Source organism: Miscanthus floridulus, chromosome 10 (assembly GCF_019320115.1).
Source record: "Miscanthus floridulus cultivar M001 chromosome 10, ASM1932011v1, whole genome shotgun sequence".
In the NCBI taxonomy this organism is placed as follows: Eukaryota; Viridiplantae; Streptophyta; class Magnoliopsida; order Poales; family Poaceae; genus Miscanthus; species Miscanthus floridulus.
In genome coordinates this window covers 140,459,275-140,482,702 of record NC_089589.1, presented here as the reverse complement: position 1 = coordinate 140,482,702, position 23,428 = coordinate 140,459,275, and the positions used below count along the sequence as shown (strand labels likewise).

General features: G+C 48.2%; 1 protein-coding gene across 1 annotated transcript; it reads left to right on the top strand.

Moving 5' to 3' along the window:
* Positions 1-2,199: 2,199 nt before the first annotated feature.
* LOC136489832 (uncharacterized) lies at positions 2,200-3,000 on the top strand. Its single transcript, XM_066486366.1, has one exon. It carries the CDS (start codon positions 2,200-2,202, stop codon positions 2,998-3,000), a length of 801 nt encoding a protein of 266 aa, XP_066342463.1.
* The last annotated feature ends 20,428 nt before the right edge of the window (positions 3,001-23,428 follow it).

Sequence of the window (23,428 nt, the reverse complement as noted above, 5' to 3'; positions counted from 1 at the left end):
ATCCTCATAGTGCAGCAAACTGCCACATGGGCCAGAATGTCTCCATGGCCCTCATACCATAAATCTCCTATTAAAAGCCACTGTGGGCCACCTCTCTGACTCTTCCATCTTGATGAGCTGTCGGGTCATGACATGGCAAAGCACAAAATGTTTTCTCCTCTCTCAGGTTGGAAATGATGAAGTTTTATTGGATGTGGTGTCTTCCAGCAATTTGTCATAAAATTGCAATATGGCTGCCAGCATATTCCATTTTTTTTTGTGTGTGCAAGCAGCTCAACATCAGTTTACATCCTCTAGCAAATTTTAAAATAAATGTCCATTTTTGCTCCGATGCTGCCCAACTGATTAACAATAATGTGGAAGGGATTTAGAGGGTTTTAGTGAAATTTTCAGTATTGGCCATGATTCCAGTGCTATGAAAAAGTTGCCCTTTCGATAGACTAAATACGAATGCTTGTTTTTCCTTTTTCCCATCTATTTGATTGGATATGAGGAATGTCGTAATAGTCTCATAGCTGTACACAAACAAATTCTTTGCCATTTGTTGTGCTACTAGGTTAGTAATATGATATTTATGTACTTAAGTTTGGCACCTAGCTTACTCATTTAATTTGATCATTTGATCAAAAATATTAAATGGTAGACAAAAATAAATATCTTGCAGAGAAAATACTTTAAGGACGTATCTGCCTATACCAGAGCTTCAGAGCCTGAGTGAGATTCAAAAGGAAGCTGTGCGAATTGAAGACATGCTTTATGCTGCAGCCACAAGTGAGGTACACTTAACCGAACTTGTCAATCTTCCACAGGTGGATATATATTTATTGAATTGAATGTATTATTCTTCAATTCATGCATATGAAGGAATTTTTTTTTTGAAATGTGGTGTGAATTAAAAGAGGCCGGATAGGAATGCCAATATGGACTAGTATAATTCCAACTGTTTACTGAATTGAATATGTATTATTCTTCAATTCAAGTCTTAATCTGGCTTATTTTATGGGACACCAATTTAGCGAACTTTTTGGGACACCAAATTCACCGGAAATCTAATAGGGTGCTGGGTATGTATAACTAGTAGCAAAACTTTTGAACACGGACCGGGTATGTCTTGGGTAACACTGCTTTTTATTCCTGTCACTCTTACACAGGAATTAAAGACCTCCAAATAACATATGTGGCCTATTTGCAATTGGTGTGAATCTGAATCTTTCATTAGTAAGGCAGCAATAATATAATTAATGAAAACCTGTTATGTGATATGCAGCATCATAAAATCTTTTATCTCGTATCAAACATCTTGACTCCCATCGCAAAGTACAAACAGAGAGTACAAGCAATCCCTTCAATTTTCAACAGCGCTAATCTCACTAGGACATTCGATTAGCTAGGTATTTTAGTCATGCATCTTGCATTATAAATTCTTATCATTATGACAGACCCACATCTTTAAAAAATATTTTGTCTTTTTTGTTACTCAGACTGAATATATGTGGATGGCTGTAAATGCTAAAGCGATTCCAGAGAGCAAAATCCCGTCGTCCCAGGTAGTATTATTTGCTTTCTTTGTATTTGCATCCTCTAGGAGCTGATTGTTGTAGAGAAAGATTTGAAAACACCTCACATCATTAATTGGATGCTTGATTGCAAGCGTACTAACAAACCCTCAATAGTCAGGGGAATTCTAGTCATATACAACATGTATAGCTATACAAAATCTAATACCCACTGTAATCATAGCCGGAAGATCTCAGGCACAACGAATAAACTCAAAGTTTGTGAACAACTGTACAAGTAAGTCTTCGGTCATGATGTCCATGAGAAGGTGAGATGGCAGCGCATGTAGCACACAACAACCTTGTCGGGAGTGAAGTGGATATATGTTTCCTGTTGTGATAGTGGATGGTGTTGGCTGTGTATAGATAGTATTAGCGTTGCCGTAGTAGTAGACAACCATCAGTTGCTAGTTTCTCATATTTATTCATTATACATGCTTTTTTTCATTTTCAGATAATGCATATATTCACTCCGCCTGTTTCAATCTTATTATGTGTAACATGTTTCTTGTTTGCCCTTAGTGCCTGTCACAGTTTTGAGCATGTCCTTGTTCTAACATACACCAATATATATATTTTTCTAGACACAACACCTGGACTTCTTCCACAAGGTTGTAATCCTGGGCACTTACCAGTGACTCCTATGTCTCAGCAAGCTGCTTCTCTCCCTGCTATGCTTGGTCAGAGCATGCCAGTTTTCAGCCAGGCATCTACACTGCAGGATATGTCTGGCGTGCCACGAAACACTATGAACGAAGGTTTCACACAAGGTAATCTGCAAGATATTTATGCTGCACAAATAAGGAAATTAATACTTCAGCAGCAGCAAATAATGTTGATGCAACAGCATATTCAGCAGCAACAGAAGCCACCTATGCAACAACACATTCAGCAGCAATCACTGTTGCATCCAACACCTGTGATATCAACACAGCAACCCATGACACTACAGAAGTTCTCTGGCCTCCTGCTTGGACAGTGCACAGTCCCATATTTTCCAACTAAGCAGCCTATAATTGTTTCACGACAACAGCAACAACAATCAATTGGCCAGCAGTCAATTTTGCAGCATGGTTCAGTGAGTGGTGCAATGCAACAGGAAAGCACTTTGCCCATCAAGCTACAATCATATCCCCATTGGACGAGTACAATGCAGCCTAATAACAGTAACTGCTCATTGGAGCCGCTGCTGCGGCCGAAACAGGAGGAGCTCATTAGAATGAATGAAGACATGCAGCGCAGCCAAAGGCTACTCCTTGAAAAGCAGCTCCAGCACAAGGCACAGCAGCAATCACAGAAACTGCAGCAAGCACCGATGCAGGTTACACACCATCTTTCTGAAAATGATGTGAACGAGCTAAAGGTTAAATGCTTTATTGCTATGTATCTATTTTCTCATGGTAGATCTTTGTCTGATACATCACGTTGTGTGGTAGATGTATAGAATGGCCCTTATTTAATTGACATCGACCTTTTCCTGCATCTATAATCTAGCTATCGGTCGAGGATATATATTCCATCCATACAATTTACGTATCCACTTCAATTGTCAGCTGTTCCCATCTTCTTTTGCATCCAAGAGCTAGCATAGTATTTATTTGAAGTACTTTCTAATAATCTCTGTTGTGGTCACTTGTCGATCTCTTGTATGTAGGACATGTACTTGGTGATGTTTCTGCTGCTTTCCCTCGGCGTCTTGGTGGCAATGTTGTTCTTGGTTTATAACCACTGGTGGGATCTATGGCGGGTGTAGGAATATATAACTACCTACATGCATTCGTATCTTTCATTGGAATGCTTGTGCTGACACCCATGATGAAGGACGTTTATCGGGAAATGAGAGAAATTTTACCATATATCAATACGTCTAATAAACTAGTTTGGTTAGTACTAGCATTTGACTGGCCAGTTTATGCACATCATTGTCCCTGCCTTTAGGCTATATCCGCTTCTGCTTTTGTGCGCCCACGTGAATAATGGATTTGGCACTAGATGCATGTGGATTTCATGTCGAGTGGATTGATAATATGAACGGCGTGTCCTTGAACTTGCCTTCCTCTATTATTTCTCATGCAAGTTTTTTGTGCTATGTAGCTGTCGTGTTTGACGAGGGTCTCATTTGGGCCGCCTTCTTGAAAAGAGGAGGAAGCCAATGACATCTAGTTGACCATTGTGAGCAAAAACATGCACAAATTAATTGCATTCAATACTACAGAACATACAATCCCTGTTAGCCCATCCCTGCTAGACAACATTAAACCAAAAGTGATAGAGGTATCACCACCGGTTCGTAAGTAATAGGCCTATCGCTACTGGACATTAAAATCAATTGGCAGTAGTAGATAATTAACATTACTGGTTGGTAACACTGACGAATTGTATTACCACCGGCAATCACTACTACCATAATGATTTATAGGGGCGGCTAACAAGGGTTTGTAGGGGCGGCTCAGCCAACCGTCCCGATGAAACCGTTGCTACAAATGTCGGTTTTATAGGGGTGGTTCCCTAGCTGCCCCTACAAATCCGATTTGTAAGGGCAGCTGGTATTACCGGCCGCCTCTACAAATTGTTTTGTAAGGGCAGTTGGTAACACCAGCCACCCTTACAAAAAGGATTTTTAGGGGCGGCTTATAACACCAGCTGCCCCTATAATCTTTTACACATTGTCCTTCATGCAAAAATATAGTTAATAATAAAAAACCAAACCCTAGCTCTTGATCTAGATCTACATGAAACATCCATAAAACTAACTAATAGTCCAGTAAAATCAAGCAAGATCCACTAAATAAGGGTGTAATCTTATTCCACTAACTAATTTATCCTGGAACCTTCAAAACTTTGGTCTAATTTCCTTCATACATGGCTCAAGAACCATAAAAGAGAGAAAAACGAAACTCTAATTACTCACTAACCAACCATTAAAACTTCAAAAAAAAATTTGAAATAACATTTTCTTACCTTCTACAACCTCTCCACCAAAGGATTTGAGACCCAAACCTCCCCCTTAGTAGAGCAATTTTTGGGAGGTGCCGAAGGCTTCCCATCCTTTTTTTCGTGTAAGAGTGAGTGACCCGAGGAGGAAGAAGAGGGCTACAGCCATTTATACGTGGAGCATTTGTAGGTGCGGCTAGTGATTGAGCCGCCCATACAAATCGAACAGTAGGGGCTGCTGGTCCGGTGGGTCCCGGGCACATCCACTGTAGGGGCGGCTGGTGATGGCGCCGTCCCTACAAAAAAAACGCCCCATTGCTACAAATCGATTGTATAGTAGTGAATGATCCTAATTCTCTTTTCAATACAGTTGAGTTTGTTTCCCACTTCACGTCATCGTTTCAGCTCTCTCACTCCCCCTCCCAGTGTCTCCTCTCTCCCCTCATCCCAGATCTCGTCTCCTCCTTTCATGCCTCCCCTCCCCCCCCCCCATTTGTAGGTGCGGCTAGTGATTGAGCTGCCCATACAAATCGAACAGTAGGGGCTGCTGGTCCGGTGGGTCCCGGGCACATCCACTGTAGGGGCGGCTGGTGATGGCGCCGTCCCTACAAAAAAAACGCCCCGTTGCTACAAATCGATTGTATAGTAGTGAATGATCCTAATTCTCTTTTCAATACAGTTGAGTTTGTTTCCCACTTCACGTCATCGTTTCAGCTCTCTCACTCCCCCTCCCAGTGTCTCCTCTCTCCCCTCATCCCAGATCTCGTCTCCTCCTTTCATGCCTCCCCTCCCCCCCCCCCCCCCCCCCCCCCCCCCCCCCGTAGCTCAGGCGCTATTGGAAGCATAGCAGAACCCTCGCTCAGCTCAGGCGCTGTTGGAAGCATAGCATTCTGCTGCAAGTATGAAAAAAATATCATGGTGCTGTTTGTACAAAGTCTGCAATAAAATGGCTTCATCGTTCATGAGTCCAATACTCCAATATTTCCTCGAGTTCATTTTAGTGTTGATAAAGAGGTCATTTCTTCAATTCTTTTCCATTTGCTTTGAGTTATTCATCAGGGAGTTTTGCTGTGATGGTTTAAGAGCCTGCCTATGAACAAACACCTCTATGATTGTGTGGTTTCCTAAACTGATTTCTAGAGGTGGTCGACTTAAGTTGGACGTACCTAGAAATCAGTTTTCATAAAATAATGTTAAAAATATTTAGACCCCAAACTAATATTTATTTTAGAGGTAGTTAAAAAAAATCAGTTCATATTTATAGAGGCGGCTTTAGAGCCTATCTCAAACCATTGCTAGCTTCCTCTTCATATTTATTTTCATAAGATAGCGTTAAATAGAAAATAAAAAGTTATACCCCAAATTTAGTTGTAGAGGCAGTTTAGATCCTACCTGTGCCTCTAGTAATCGGTGGTTTTCAATGGCCTCTAGAAATGATTTCTAGAGGTAGATCAAGTTAAGCTAATCATCTCAAAAAATCGGTTTTCAAAACATAATGTTAAAAGTAGCAAAAATATTTTTTTTCATACCCTCAATAGATTTGTAGAGGTGGTTTTATAGCCTACCTACACTGGTACAGAACAAAGCTTTACTCCTGGTGGGGAACCCCCTCTAGTCCCGGTTCCCCACCCGGGAGCAAGCATCCGGGACTAAAGGCGGGACTTTTACTCCTGGTGGGTAACACCAACCGGGTCCTCCCAGCTTTAAAAAAAATAATCCCTCCCACCGCTGCGTCCCGTGAGATTCGAACCCAAGACCTCATGCATTGCCTCGCGCGTAGCTTACCACCACACCTACACAACACATTTGACAAAAGATGGGATGCTTCCCTTTTAAACTGACCCATCGGGGGACCTTTAGTCCCGGTTGGTATTACCAACCGGGACTAAAGGGTCCTTTAGTCCGGGTTGGTCTTACCAACCGGGACTAAAGGGTCTACCTTTAGTCTCGGTTGGTGTTACCAACCGGGACTAAAGGTTAGGGACTTTTAGTCCCGGTTGGTGGCTCCAACCGGGAGTAAAGGTCCACCTTTAGTCCCGATTGGTGTCTTCAACCGGGACTAAAGGTCCCCTGCCACTGTGTCGATTGCAGTAGCCGTTGGGCAGGGGCCTTTAGTCCCGGTTGGAGACACCAACCGGGACTAAAGGTCTCTCTAGTCCTGGGTGCAAAAAATGCCGGGACTAGAGCCCATTTTGACATCGGATGAAAGGTCTGTTCTCTACTAGTGCTATGAGAAATGCCTCAATCAAGAGTCATTTTTGTACCATCCTTGAAAAACGATTTCTAGATGTTGACGACTTGAGCTGTCCGCTTATAGAAAAAAAACTTGTTTTAGAAAATTGTGTTAAGATAATAAAAAATTGAACATCCCAAGCCGCCCCACTAGCTAAGGACATGGTCGCATAATTTTTTGTGTCCAATACCGCGTTGCATTTCCTTTGGTTCTAACCAAGACCCCGCTGTCTCTCTCTCCAAGCAGAGGCTCCTTATTACCTTCTCACCTAAACATGACTTCTTTCAATGAAACACATAGAAAACACAAAGGGGTGAGATGAAAATTTGAGAATGATAACGGATAAAAAAACATATAGAGTACTCCTGTGGGGGTACGACCCCAGATACCCACGGCAGATCACATGGGCTACGCCCCCAGGGATGGCCCAGCCCACAAGACGAAGCCTTGCGGGGCATGGCACTGCTCGGCACATCCTGCAAGACACCGGAAAGATATCCATAAGATATTACGAGATCTGTTAGGATACGTATGATCCCATGATTCCTGTAATCTGTTATTACTTTTCGGTTATCCACTAGATCTAACCGACTTGTAACCCTACCCTTGGACTATATAAGACGGACAGGGACCCCCTCCAAATACACGCAATATCATACGATAGCCAATACAATCCAACATACCACAGGAGTAGGGTATTACTTCATGCTGACGACCCGAACCTATCTAACTCGTGTGTCTATGTTGCCTTCTTGTTCTTGATTACACGCATATCTGCCGATCAATCTACCTTCGTGGGATACCCCTCGGAGGACTGCCGAAGATATTCTGTCGACAGTTGATGCGCCAGGTAGGGGTGTGCGTGCTGTTTCCATGTCGAACAAGATGGTACATTTTGTAGGCTCTTCGTCCCTCCCACAGCCCGGCCAGATCTTCACGGTCGGATCGATCTCCTGGATCATCAACGCTGACGGAGTTGGAGAGCTCATCAAGCCGGTGCAGATCAATACTGTGCCGATCATCCCAACACCTGCGACTGCAGATCCGATCTTGGAACCACCTCCGATGTCGCCTTCATCAACAATTCATCGCCCGCTCCCCCGCTACCCGAGGAGGCAGATCAACAACGACGATCTAATCGCATCCGTCAATCAGGTTGGCTAGAAGCTCGTCGATTGCCTCTCCATCGTAGAATTGGCTCTGACCACTCTGGTCCAGCGCCGATCACCCTCCAATTCAGATCTATTGGAGGTGGATCAGGAAGCTCCAGGGGTTACGGCCCTACCCTTTAGGCTCACCAGCGTCACCGCCGCCTATAAAGATGCCCTAAGGGGCAAATTCACCGACCAGGTTGGAGATATCCATCCTCTCTCCGACCAGATCGCCGACCAGCTCTCGCCGGCTGTCAACATGCTACACATCGGCCAACACTCCGAAGCATCCCTCCAAACCATCCTGGAGGAAAATCCAGACTCCGAGTCCCAGGGCTCTACGGAGACTGTTGCCGAAACCACCACCGAACAACCTCCTTTCCCTCCCTTCCGTGGAGGTGGAATTTTCAACGTCAGCGTCGACAGCCCCCCATGGGAAGGGGAAACCGAGGAGGACCACGCCGCTCGCGTCAACAGGAATGTCAATCGTGCGCAACGCCGAGCAAACGAAGCTACCCTTGTGCTAGCTGAGGCTGCTTGCAACGATTAGCTCGACTCGCAAGGAAGGCCACACCAACTCCAATGCAACCTCGACGAGGAATTTGTCCATGTTGATGGACACGACATCTACAAGACCCCAAACGCCAACTTGGCCGTGGTTGCCAACGAGCTCGCCCGGCTCCCGTAGACACCAGAGGTCGCCAAGTTGTCACCATGCTTAAAGCGGTGCACTGCCAGGATCAGAGACATTCCTACTCGACGAGCTCGATTCGCCGATCAGCCGCGCCAAGATCTAATCGCCGCACCAGCCGAAGTCGTTTCGCCGACTAGCACTGTGATGATGGACAACCACTCCAGGGGGGAGCTAGGGGCAACCGCGTCGACCACCCTCACCAACATGACCAGGAAGTCAACGATCTCTGAGACACGCGACGACATATCGACAAGTGCCATTTTTCTCGCCATGAAGAACAAGTACGCCACCATCAAGAACACGAGCAAGAGTTCGGTAATTCGAACTCAGCCCTCCAGCCACTCAACGTCGGCAACAATGTAGATCACGACGGCGATGATCCCGAAGGTCCCCGAGCATTCACAAGGGCACTCCGGATACTCCAGTGGCCCCATGGTTTCAAAATCACTAGGGTCGAGCCCTACGAAGGATGGATGAACCCCACACAGTGGCTACAAGCTTATGCCACTGCTGTGCGCACCGTCGGGGGAGATAACAGCGTTATAGCGAACTATCTTCTCATCATGCTGATGACAACTGTGATGAACTGGTTCACAAGCCTCGCCCTGGACTCCATCGGATCCTAGGAAGAGTTGATGGAGGTCTTCACCGACAACTACATGGCTATGTGTACTTGGCCGGGCACCAAGCATGATCTGAACCGCATCTACCAGAAGCCGTCCGAGCTCCTCCGTAGCTATATCAAACGCTTTTTTGAGATGAGGAATTCCATACCCAACATCACAGAAGCAGAGGTCATCATCGCCTTCGTCCGAGGACTCCATCACCGCGACCTCCGCTCCAAGTTCAATCACAAGCCGCCTAAAGAGATTGGTGAGATGATTACTACCGCCAATCAGTACACCAATGCTGAAGAGGCCGAAGTATGCTTCAACGAGGATGCAGACACTCATCACCCTACTCACCACATCGATGAGTTACCCGACAACCGATGCCACAACGACCGCCACTACGATGACCGCAGTCACCATCGGGACAGTGGCCGTGATCGGCCAGAAAGGTCCAAATCTAGTCAATATCGCCGCCACCAACCAGACCACATCATCACCACCGTTGACGAACCTTGCGCCAAGCACAACTATGATGAGTAGTACAAGAAGATCCTCAAAGGCCCGTGCCATCTCCACAAAAATAGCAAGCATAAGATGAAGGACTAGCTCGGCTTGGCTAAGGAGTTCTAGGCTAAAAAGCCGGATGACGACAACAACGATGGAGCCGAAGGCTGCCGACCACCTAGGGGCAACAACAACGCCTTCTAGGATCATGACAAAGTGGTCACCACTATCTTCGAGGGCCTCACCACCACCGAGAGCAGAAGAGATCGGAAGCTCACCACCCGCCGGGTGCTCGCCGTCGCCAACCCTAGCTATCGCCCCTGGTTCAAGGTCCCCATCACCTTTAGCAGGGCCGACTAGTGGGTGGACATCCTTACACAGGGCATTTCCCCCTCATTCTTGATGCAACTGTCATGAAAGTGCTTTTTTAGGAAAGTACTCGTCGATGGCGGAAGCGCCCTGAACCTCCTCTTCGCTGGAGCCCTAAAGGAGCTGGGCCTCAGGATAGGAGACCTCGCACCCTCCGACTCCTTTTGGGGTGTCTTACCTAGCAGGGCATCCAAACTGCTTGGAGAGATCACCCTCCCAGTACAGTTCAGCATGGATAGTAACTACCACGTCGAGCACATCAACTTCTACGTCGCCGACTTCAACACCGCCTACCATGCCATACTTAGTCGGCCAGCTCTAGCCAAGTTCATGGCCGTACCGCACTACGCCTATCTGGTGTCAAAGATGCCTTCACCTGTAGGAGTCCTGGCCCTGTGGGCCAACCTCTCCATAGCCTACGCCTATGAGACAGATAGTCTTGCCCTCGCCGAAGCCAACGACCTCTCCATCCAGATGGCTAGCGTGGTCACCGACACCAAGACGGTGCCCACCAATGACCTAGAGATCCCAGTGCCAGAACCTTCGCATGCCTCCGCCAAGTCCAAGGAAACCAAGGAGGTCGGCCTCGGCATCGGCGACCCCTCCAAGACTGTCACGATTGGGGCTCACCTCGACCCCAAATAGGAAAGCGTGCTTATCTCCTTCCTATGTGCCAACGCCGACGTGTTTGCTTGGAAACCTGTAGACATGACAGGGGTACCACGGGAGAAGATTGAGCACTCCTTGAACGTCTCGCCGCCCGCCAAACCGATCAAGCAGAAACTCCAACGATTCATGCTAGACAAGGAGGTTATTAGGGTAGAAATAAAATGGCTCCTAGCTGCCAGATTTATTAAAGAAGTGTGTTGTCCTGAGTGGTTAGCAAACCCTGTTCTCGTTCAAAAAAAGAATAAAGAATGGAGAATGTGCGTTGATTACACTGACCTCAACAAACACTGCCCTAAAGACCCCTTCGGTCTACCTCAGATAGACGAGGTTGTAGACTCCACCGCCGGCTGCGAACTGCTCTCCTTCCTCGATTATTACTCTGGCTATCACCAGATATCCCTCAAGGAAGAGGACCAGATCAAGACGTCGTTCATCACGCCTTTTGGTGCGTATTGCTATACCACCATGTCCTTCGGACTCAAGAACGCCGAGGTGACTTACCAAAGGGCCATCCAGATGTGCCTCGATCAACAGATAGGCCACAACATTGAAGCATACATCGACGATGTGGTCATCAAGTCCAAGACCGCCGATAATCTCATCGCCGACTGTCAATGTTTTACCACCGGCAACCCGTCACGGGGTACCCGGGACGGTGATTTGTTCGGAGGGGTATCGGCGTTTGCAGGAACTCGATGGTAAACGCAGGGAGACAACGATTTATACTGGTTCGGTACACCGGAAAATCACGGCACCCTACGTCCAGTGTGGGGTGGATAGTATATTGCGCCCTGCGCTATTTGTTGTGGTTGTGAGTTATGTCGGTTATGTCTGTCGCTGCCGATCTAGGGACCCCTGCCCTCCTTTATATAGTCTAGGAGAGGCGGGAGTCCTAGTCGGTTACAAAGTAGAGATCCTAGTAGGATTATGTGTAACTAGTTCTAGTAGGATTACATGTAGGGAATCCTAGTTGGACTAGGTCTTCTTCTCTCTTCTCCGTGAGAAACCCCATGGGTCCCATATTGACAAGCCCCCGAGCATCTCATGGGGTACCCGGGACGGTGATTTGTTCGGAGGGGTATCGGCGTTTGCAGGAACTCGATGGTAAACGCAGGGAGACAACGATTTATACTGGTTTGGTACACCGGAAAATCACGGCGCCCTACATCCAGTGTGGGGTGGATAGTATATTGCGCCCTGCGCTATTTGTTGTGGTTGTGAGTTCTGTCGGTTATGTCTGTCCCTACCGATCTAGGGACCCCTGCCCTCCTTTATATAGTCTAGGAGAGGCGGGAGTCCTAGTCGGTTACAAAGTAGAGATCTTAGTAGGATTATGTGTAACTAGTTCTAGTAGGATTACATGTAGGGAATCCTAGTTGGACTAGGTCTTCTTCTCTCTTCTCCGTGGGAAACCCCATGGGTCCCGTATCGACAAGCCCCCGAGCATCTCATGGATGAGCTTCGGAAGCCTTCTTGTTCTTCTTGGTCTTCGTTGAGTTGTTGTAAATCCGTTCGAGGTTCTTCTTGAAGTGAAACCTTGAGATGGTCTTCTTTGTCTTTTCTTCGGCTGATGTGCACTTTTGGATAAAAGTGCACTCAGTGAGTGTAGCCCCCGAGCCTCTTGCTTGTTGGGACAAGAAGCCAGAGGGTCCCTTTAGTCTTCTTGGTTGCTCCGAGTTCTTTTTCGGTGGGTGCAATTTTTCGTAAAAATTGCACTCACTGAGTGTAGCCCCCGAGCCTCTTGCTTTTGCTTGCAAAAGTTGGAGGGTCCAGATTCTTGTCTTCAAAAAATTTTTTGGGGTTATGTATCCCGCAGCCCCCGAGCCTTCTTCGAGTACTTTTCTTTAGAATAGAAATCGAATGAAGGGTCTTGATGTGTTGTCTTTGTTGTAGTCTTGAGTACTTGTATTCTTGGTCTTTCATCCTTGAATTCGAGCCCTCGAGCGTAGTTGAAGCGAATGCCGAGCCCCCGAGCTTAGTTTTTTGACTAAGCCGTGATGCTCTTCCGAGTTGTTTTTTATTCAACGAGGTCGTTTCTAGACTTCTCTGGTTCTTGATGTCCCTCTTCTAGGTTGTTTGCACTTCGTCCAGGTTCTTTCTGAATTTGTATGTACCTCATCCGGGTTATTTTTTTATCAATCCGGGTTCTTTCTGAAATGTTCTTCCAAGTTGTTTTTGATTCATCCGGGTTCTTTCTGATCTTGTCTTGGTTCTTGCCGCACCTCTTCCAGGTTGTTTGCACTTCGTCCAGGTCCTTTCTGAACTTGTATGTACCTCATCCGAGTTGTTTTCTGATCAATCCGGGTTCTTTCTGAATTTGTCTTGGTACTTGCAGCACCTCTTCGGGGTTGTTTGCGCTTCGTCCAGGTTCTTTCTGAACTTGTATGTACCTCATTCGGGTTATTTTCTGATCAATCTGGGTTCTTTCTGAATTTGTCTTGGTACTTGCAGCACCTCTTCGGGGTTGTTTGCGCTTCGTCCAGGTTCTTTCTGAATTTGTATGTACCTCATCCGGGTTGTTTTCTGATCAATCCGGGTTGTTTCTGGACTAGCTCTCAGGAGCGTGTTTTCCTGATCTCATGGTACCGATGTAGCTCCCCTGCATGTTAAACATAAAAATATGTTGTAAATGACATTCCGGATATGAAGTGGGGAGCATGTCCCATATTTGAATAATCAATCAGGGGTGGGCCCCTGCATTATGAAATGCATATAAACTTTTTGCGTCTTGCTATTGCTAGGCCATGCAAATTCCTCAGGTAGTGTCCTGTTACGTTTAAGCACTTGAATCTCTGGCGTATGGTTCAGAGGTTCATGACGTGACCATGTGAGCCTGGCACTCGGTTCGTGACCGTCCATGTGAGTAGACAAGCTTCACGGATTTAGGCGTGTTCTACCTGAGGAATTTGGCGACCGTTAAGAGAAGACCTAGAGCACTATGTTTGCTCGCATGATGATTTTTTGTGTCTTCCCTTGCTAGGTCGGTTAATTTTCTGGGTAGTAGCCTGTTACGTTTAAGCACTTGAATCTCGTGTATGGTTCTGAGGTTCATTGACGTGACCACCCGTATGGTTCAGAGGTTCTTTGACGTGACCATCCGTATGGTTCAGAGGTTCATTGACGTGACCATCGAATCGAGAAAACAAGCTTCACGAATTAAGGCTTACTATCCGAGTAAATTAACAGCCGTTAAGGGAAGGTGATATGGCCATAGAGGCATACGAATAATATCCGAAATGTATTTTAAAAATTAAAAGCGTCACTTAGCTTGGTTCATGGCCGAGTTGTCGATCGCCGCAGCCGAGTAGTTGGAAGTAGTTTATTGAGGATCTTGGCGGAGTAGCCGACGAGTTGTCGTAGTCGTTGTGACAGTTGATCTTGTACGAGTCTTCTTCGCATGTACAACGATCCTTGTGTCCGGGTTGGACTCGAAACGGTAGAGGGATGAGTTGCCTCGAAGCCGCTAGCAAGTCATGTGTGGCTACTGCATACGGGGAGATTTGTCCTCTGTTTGGAAATTGATTTGCTGTCTGCTGTTGACATGTCCTTGTTTGATTGTGCGCGGAGTTAGTCGGAGTTGGCACCTGGACTCTAGCAGTTGGCTGATTGTAAATTGAAGCCCAATATATCTTGGTCTTGCTTGCTTCTTCAGTTTGGGCACCACATGAGCTTGCTTTCTTGTTAGCTTGCTTGCTATAAGCTTGTTGGCTGTAGGCGCACGAGTACACATGCACACTAGCTCCAGAACACGCACCAAGTCCCACGAGTATATGTGCACAGTACAAATACATAGCTTGAATGTCTTGAACTGTCCTCTGGTATATATCCTTGATTGACCCGACTAATTGCCGGGTAGAAATAGAATCGGATTGTTGTAGGGGCGTAATCTGATTCGGCGTGAAGGAGTTGGAGCCGACACTTGGAACTCTGGATGTGGCACTCGAGTTGTTTGGAGAGCTTGAGTTGTTGCGGACATGAGCTTTATATGTGCACGTCGTGTGGATGTTAACAGGCACGTGTTGCTTTCTTGTGTGTCTTGATGGTACGTGCATGCTCGACGCCGGTTAGTCTTGCATGTAGATTGGATCTTGCATGCATGGAACGTGCGACTGCAAGACACACGAACCACACCGACAATGATGAGAGTTGTCGATGAGGACCGATGAGAGCCGTAGCGAGTTAGTCGACGAGGCCGACGAGAACCGAGGCAAATCTTGATCTTGAGGTCCACCGAGCTCTCGAACGCAAAGCGCCGGGAACCCCTACCTAGCGCGCCAGCTGTCGATGTTTTACCACCGGCAACCCGTCACGGGGTACCCGGGACAGTGATTTGTTCGGAGGGGTATCGGCATTTGCAGGAACTCGATGGTAAACGCAGGGAGACAATGATTTATACTGGTTCGGTACACCGGAAAATCACGGCGCCCTACGTCCAGTGTGGGGTGGATAGTATATTGCGCCCTGCGCTATTTGTTGTGGTTGTGAGTTCTGTCGGTTATGTCTGTCGCTGCCGATCTAGGGACCCCTGCCCTCCTTTATATAGTCTAGGAGAGGCGGGAGTCCTAGTCAGTTACAAAGTAGAGATCCTAGTAGGATTATGTGTAACTAGTTCTAGTAGGATTACATGTAGGGAATCCTAGTTGGACTAGGTCTTCTTCTCTCTTCTCCGTGGGAAACTTCATGGGTCCCGTATCGACACCGACCTCGAAGAAACTTTTGCCAACCTAAAAAGGTACAGATAGAAGTTGAACCCTTCAAAGTGCATCTTTGGAGTTCCATTCGGCATACTCCTGGGCTACATCATCAGCGCCCTTAGCATCGAGCCCAACCCCGACAAGGTCTCCGCCATCACCAACATGAAACGACTAACCTACGTAAAGGACATATAGAAGCTTACAGGCTACATGGCTGCTCTCAGCCGCTTTATATCACGCCTCGGTGAAAAGGGACTACCGTTCTTCAAACTCCTCAAGGCCTCCGAGCGCTTCTCTTGGTCGAAGGAGGTAGATACAACTTTTGAGCAGCTTAAGTTGTTTCTAACGAAGCCTTCGATCATGACGGTGCCTCGACCAGACAAAACCCTACTGATCTACATCGCCGCCACTTGTCGTGTCGTTAGCACAGCTATCATTGTCGAACGCGAGGAGGCCAGGCACGCCTATAAGGTGCAACGTCTGGTCTACTTCATCAGCAAGGTCCTTAATGAGCCCAAAACTCATTATCCCCAAGTTCAAAAATTGCTATACGCTATTCTGATCACGTCACACAAGCTCCGCCATTACTTTGAGTATTACAAGATCGCCGTGGTCACCGAGTTTCCTCTAGGGGACATCCTCTGCAACAAAGAGGCCAATGGCCACATCATCAAGTGGGTTGTTGAGCTCGGCACTCACTCCATTGAATTCAGAAGCAGGCCTACCATCAAGTCATAGGCGCTCGCTGACTTCGTCGCTGAGTGGACCGAGATCTAAGAGCCCATCCCCGCTACTTGCCCCGAGCACTGGGTGATGTACTTCAACGGCGCCCTTAACATCAATGATGCTGGTGCTGGCATTTTATTCATTACGTCGACCAAAGACAAGCTCCGATATGTTCTCCGAATATAGTTTCAAGCCTCGAACAACGCCGCCGAATATGAAGCATGTCTCCATGGACTCCGTATAGCCATCAAGCTCAGCGTCAAACACCTCATGGTATACGGAGACTCCATGTTGGTCATCAACCAGCTCAACAAAGACTGATCCTGCTCCAGTGAGAAGATGGACACATATTGCGCCGAAATCAGGAAACTCGAAGGGAAGTTCTACGGTATCGAGTACCACCACATGGTATGAGATCAAAATCAGCTCGTCGACCACCTATCTAAGATAAGCTCTTTTTGTGCCGTGATTCCGTCAGGGGTCTTCATTCAAGACCTCTTTACGTCATCTATTAAGGAAGAGAAGGAAGTTCAAGACCTCTTTACAGTACCTTCACCGACCGCCGACTAGAGGGAGCAGTTCATCAAGTACCTCACTAGCACTGACGTACCCCCCGATAAGACTGAAACTAAACACCTAATCCGTCGAAGCAAGCATTACATGCTGGTAGATGAGAACTTGATGAGAAAAAGTGCCAAGGAAGGGATACTGCAGAAATGCATCATCCAAGAAGAGGGAGTGAAACTACTTCTCGAAAGTCACTCTGGTTCCTGTGGCAACAATGCAGCCTCGAGAAACCTAGTCGGCAAAGCCTTCCAAGTTGGTTTTTACTGGCCCACGGCCATCACCGACGCAGAAGACCTCATCCGACGTTGTGAAGGATGCTAGTTTTTCGCCAAGTAGATACACATGCCAACACAAGAACTGCAGACCATCCCAGCTTCCTGGCCTTTCACATGCTGGGGACTGGACATGACTGGGCCTTTTAAGTCGGCGCTAGGTGGTTTTCGGTATGTGTACGTCGCCATTGACAAGTTCTCCAAGTGGATTGAATACAAACCGCTTGTTTCGGCTACTTCAAAGAAGGCAGTCGAGCTCTTCGAAGATATCATCCACAGATTCGGTCTCCCGAATAGCATTATCACTGACCTCATAACTACATGCACTGGTCATCATTTTTTGGACTTCTATGAAGAACGATGCATCTCCATCAAATATGTCTCTGTTGCCCATCTTAGAGCCAATGGCCAAGTTGAACGGGCGAACGGTATGATCCTTGATGCCCTAAAAAATAGGCTATATCAGAAAGAGGAAAAGCATCTGGGCAGATGGCTTAAAGAGTTACTAGCTATGGTCTATGGACTGCATACTCAAGCTAGTCGTAGCACTAGTATATCTCCATATTTCTTGGTCTACGGCTCAGAAGCCATACTGCCAGCCGACATTGCCTTCCGAGCACCTAGGGTGGAACATTATAATGAAGAGCAAGCCATAGCTGTTCGGGCAAAGAATGTCGACAGGGCCAAAGATAACGCCTGATCACTTGCATCCGCGCCACCAAATACCTAGAAGGCTTGCGGAGATACTACAACCGCAACATCAAAGGTCGTTTATTTGCTATCGGCGACCTCGTTCTCCATAGAAAGCAGAAAACCAAAGGGATGCACAAGCTCTCCTCCCCCTATTAAGGGCCTTACGTGGTCAAAGAGGTTACCCGACCAGGGGCTTACCCACTATGTGACTTGAATGGAATCGATATCCCCAATTCATGGCACATCGTGCACCTTATACGTTTCTATCCTTGAAATGCTCCAGATATGTATTCTTCACTCCATAATGAATGAAGTTTTGGTTGCCATAATTTGTCTCCATTATTTCTCCATTATGGTTTAATCTCCATTTGCAGTCGCCAGCTCTAAGCTACTCCTTAACAAACTCCAATACGTGATCTCCATAAATGCTCCGCCACATTTTTCCATATCTCCAAGATATTTTGCCAACCGTCGAGTAGCACACGTTCTGCTCTGTGCTCTTTGGAGAAGACCTAGTCTCCGATCTCTCCCTACACGTGCTACGGGCTCCGCACTCTACATTATGGGTGGTCGGCTGTGGTTCCTTGGTCACGCCTATTCCTTCTACACGTGCATGGGCTCCGCGCTCGACGTTATGGAATACGGGCTAGCCAAGGCCAAGAGCCCAGTAAAGAACTAACTGCTCCGACGCTAGTTATACCACATATAATTGCATTAGGGTTAACACTACAATGATTTTTCAACGAAATATTGGCAAACTGCATAAACATGCACATGTCACTTTACAATATTTATACATATAAATAAATGATTGTCTGCAGCCTCGCGCATTTTAACTATCCTCTCCAGCTGTTACAGATCACTCTCTGAGCAGGTCATTATGTTTGGCTCTCTTTGTCTACCTCGTCGAATAGGTTAACATCTCCGGCCAGCCTCTTCGCCGTGTCCTCCACCTCATCTTCTAGCTCCTGCTGCTTTGTCGCACCAGTGCCTCTGGCAAATCTAGCCCCTATTGCCCGTAGATTGATGGTAGGGTAATGAGACCGGACTACTGCTAGAGCATGGGTCATAGTGGAGATAGTGGCATCATGGTTGAAGCTTTTGAAGTTCTCCCACACCACTTTGCACCGGTCGATGATGGTGTCCGGACGAGGCGGCCTATCGTCGGGCTGAGGAGATGCCTCCATGTCGATGCAGTCAAGCACCGGCCTGACTCTAGCCTCCACGGTGTCAAGCTTTCGCCTTTGGGTCTGCGCCTCCAGCTCTAGTACATCGAACTGGGCCTTGGTATTTTGACGGTACTCTGCAGGCACCAAATGGATCCGTCAAACGAAGAAGTCAATTCAGCAATAACTCCAACCACGAATCACTCACCTTTCAGCTCCTCGGCCAGCTTCTCTGCCCACCCAGATTCTTTCTTCTCCTCCTCCTAGAGTTGACCAATGACTTGGCGCAACTGACCAAGCTCCATGTCTTGCTCTACAAGCATAACGGTCATCAACAACAATAAGACTATTCAGTACTGCAAAGCAAATTCGCCGATCCGCCATACCTTTTCTCTGCTCGGAGGCGTTTCTCAGCTGCTTGGATTTGTGCTCTAGCTGCTTGGAAAGGCTCGTTAGCTGCTCGGAGCTGCATTCCAGCGGCTCGAAGCTGCCCTACAACTGCTTGGACACGGCCGCCAGCTGCTCGGATAGGACACCCTTCTGATATTCTAGATCCCACGCATTGGATTCGGCAAGATCACGCTCGCGCTGGGCCCTCTGGACATTTTCTCCATAAGCTTCACCGCCTCTTTTAGTTTTTTGTTCTCCTCAGTGAGGGGTTCCATCCTATTGATCAGCTACCGCCGTTGTTCGGTAGTTCATGCTATGCCCTATAACAGCAACAAGATTATGAAGAACTCCAATCTCCAACATCAAATAAGGACATTGCCGACACAAACTAACCTTGATCTGCTTCATCGCTATGGAAAGGGTGGACTCTAGCCTTCTGACCTCCCTGGTGGTGTCCTCCTCTTCCACCACCACAACTTCATTGCCCCGCTTGTGGAGGATCTAGACGGCTTGAGGTCGAGTTTCCTCACACTCAATCTCTTCCACTTTGTCCTCCTCCATAGCTGGTGGCGCCACCAGGGGGCTCGATGGCCGCACAGCGTGTCCGACCACGCCCTTCGATGCCTCAGGGAGCGTCGTTTGCTCCTCTAGCACCACCGACTTCTCCGCTCTAGACTTCGGTGCGGCATCGGCAACTCTAGCATCTACATCCAAAGACCTGGCGGCTCCCGCCGTTGCCCAGGGCACCGCTGCCGGCTTGTCCACCATCGACGCCAATGGTTCTCCGCTGCCAAGTTCATCAGCAGCGGCGGTTGACTCCTTTGTAGGCCCACGAGCACCCAGGGACTTCGGGACGGGGTCTACCGGCATTGCTTCCGCGCCGGGACTAGCCCCCAGCTGCTCGTCGGTCTGGATGGATGGATTCAAATCCTCCGTATGCCTCGCTCTGCATCAGATTAGCTCGTCAATCGCCGCAAAGATAAGGATCCAACAGCAAAATAAGTCCAAGGCAAGGATACTTACACGTCGGCTTCCTGGTACACTTTTCTGAACCGACGATGCCTACCCGAGCCCCCAGGCGTGGCCCTAGGGTCGACCCATGTGCCCTGAGGCGAAGGTCTCACGGCCTCCACCGTCGACCTCTCTTCCACCTGCTGCTTGGGGACTCCCTTCGCCTGCTGCTCGGGGACTTCCTCCCCTCCTTTCGATTGCACCTCCATGCGCGTGTTGCGCGGAGGTGCTTCAGTGCTCGGTGGAGGAGCCACTGGAGCCCCGTCGTCATTCGACTACTCGGACATCGCCGCACTCTGCGTCCAAGTGGTCTTGTCACCGCCAAGCGAGATGCCGCCCGACTTGCAGGGAACAACACCCGCCGTCTTCCTCTTCTTCCGAGCTAGCTCATCTGTCACTGCCCTCTTCCCCCGGACTTTCTCTGAAACTGGGGTCGGACTCTCTGTCCAACCAACGTCCGCGCCTCTGGACTCCGATGAGGCGCTGACGGCACCTTCCTCAGGCTGAGTTGTTGGCTGGGCATCCACGGCCTTCGGCCAATCGCTCCTCGGCACGCCCGAGAAGTACGCCGCTAGTTCCTACGAATGGATCTTTCCACAAGTGAATTAGTTCACTGCTCGGCAATGGCACAGGATAGAAAGGATCAGGAACAAACAATTGAGATGTTTACCTGAGGAGGCAGGTTCGTACAGTTGAAGGGCCTGGTCTGCCCTGACATGCTAAACGAGGCATTTGGAGCAAATAGCTCTGTGGCCTGCTCTAGCACATCATCCCGCAACAGCCTCTCCATCCTCTCTCGGGTGCCATCGTTGTCCCCCTTGAAGTCACAGCCCACGTGGGCCCTCTCCTTGCAGGGCTGGACACGGCGCACTATGAAGCTTGCCGTTACCAGTCTGTTGTTGGTCTTCATGCGCTTTATTAGGCCGAGGAGCTCCCTCACCTGCTTCATATCGGCACTGCTCGGCTTCTCCGACCAGCTCTTCTGGTTCTCCAAGACGTGGTCGATGTCGCAACGGATGGCAGGATGGCTCTGCTTCACGTAGAACCACCTGGCGTTCCACCCCTTTAGCGACATGTTTAGTGGTACAATGAGGTACTCGCCTACCATCCTATCGCGGAGTTGCAGATACATGCCACCGACCACCCTGGAACCACCGCCACCTTTCTTCTTCAGCCAGAACAGATGACGGAAGAGGTTAAAGCGGGGAAGAACTCCGAGATATGCCTCACAGAAATGGATAAATATAGAGATGTTCAAGATGGTGTTTGGGTGGAGGTTGCACAGACTAACTCTCCAAAACTCTAGCAGATCCCTCAAGAAAGGATGGATGGGAAATCCTAATCCATGCCAGAAGTAATCCTCAAAAACTATAGCTTCGTCGGTATGAGGCATTGGGTAGGGCTCACCATTGGTTGCCCACCATCCGGCGGTGACACGGTCCGGAAGAACGCCCGCCTCCACCATCCTATTGACCTCTGCCTCCCCCATGAGCGATGGCACCCACTCATTGTCACGGCTGGCCGCCTTCTTCGGGTTTCCAATTCCCCTCTTCGGCGCCATCTCTCAGATCTGGTTTGGGATTGGCGGCAGAAGCGCGTATGAATCTAGAAGTGCGAGGGCTGACGAGGAAGATGAAGTGGCAAAGTGGCAAAGGTGGGAGCGCGGGGTGCGGCGGCGCAGTTATAAAGCACTCCCCCCACTTTTCGCATTCGAGGGTTCTTGGGAAACCGCTCCATGATTTGCGCCTCTCCGGATTCTCCAAAACGGCGTGGTGGGCCATTACCTGGGCTTTCGCGCAACTGAAGCCCGTATTGCCCATTTTCACTGCAATTTGTTACTGCTCACCGAATATTCACCGACTTCTCCGCAATCTATTAAGGCTCAGTAACTCCTACTGTACAACCGTTACTCCGATTTTTTCTGCATGATTTATTTTCTCTAAGATTTCCACTTGTGGCTTGGGGACTGTGTCATCAATACAACTTGGTTCCTCATCGCACTGGGGACTTTCTTCTGTTGACTATTGTTTCTGACCCTGGCACCATGTGACAACGTCACCTACTGTTAGGCTCGGGGATTAAGTGGGCACACTTTACCTTGTGGTAAATGTGCTTTTCTCATTTTGGGGCTACACCCGGGGACTGGTTGCCTACTTGGCTGGTCTTCTGTTTTTCTTCTACTTTAGACCCTGGCACCACGTGACTACGTCACCTACTGTCAGGCTCGGGGACTAAGTGGGCACACTTCACCTTGCGGTGAGTGTGTTTGCTTTAATCTGGAAGACTCCGCGCCTCCTAAAGTTGGAGAAGACTATCTCCCTTTCTGGTGGACGGACTCTAAGTGGGCACACTTGGTCCACTGTGAGGAAATTTTTGATTTTGGACTTGAGGTATTTACATTCTTATGGCAAGCGTAACTTGGGATACATTGCTCGACGACGGTTCACACTGTTTGGCGACGGTTCACAGCTGCTCAGCGATGGTTCACACTGCTCGACGACGGTTCACAACTGCTCGGCAACTCATCACGGTGGTCGGACCATGAGTTTGACTGCTCGGCTTTGTTTGCACCTGCTCGGACAAGTTTAAGACGGCGTTGCACAACAGATACAAGGCGCTCGGGGACTAGCTGTGGGGGGTACGACCCCGGATACCCACGACAGACCACATGGGTTGTGCCCCCATGGGTGGCCCAGCCCACAAGACGAAGCCTTGTGGGGCACGGCACTGCTCGGCGTGTCCCATAAGACACCAGGAAGATATCCTGAAGATATTACGAGATATGTTAGGATACGTATGATCCCATGACTCCTGCAATCTGTTATTACTTTCCGGTTATCTTCTAGATCTAACCAACTTGTAACCCTGCCCCCCGGACTATATAAGGTGGGCAAGGACGCCCTCCAAACACACGCAATATCATACGATAGCTAATACAATCCAACAGACCACAGAAGTAGGGTATTACGTCGTGCTGACAGCTCGAACCTGTCTAACTCGTGTGTCTCTATTGCCTTCTTGTTCTCGATTACACGCATCTCTACCGATTAATCTACCTTCGTGGGATACCCCTCGGAGGACTGCCGACGATATTCTGTCGACAACTCCCTTGATTTCACAATATTTTTCATTCTAGCAGTCAAATTCTTTTTCCCAAATTACCCATTATTCTTACAATCCAAAGCATC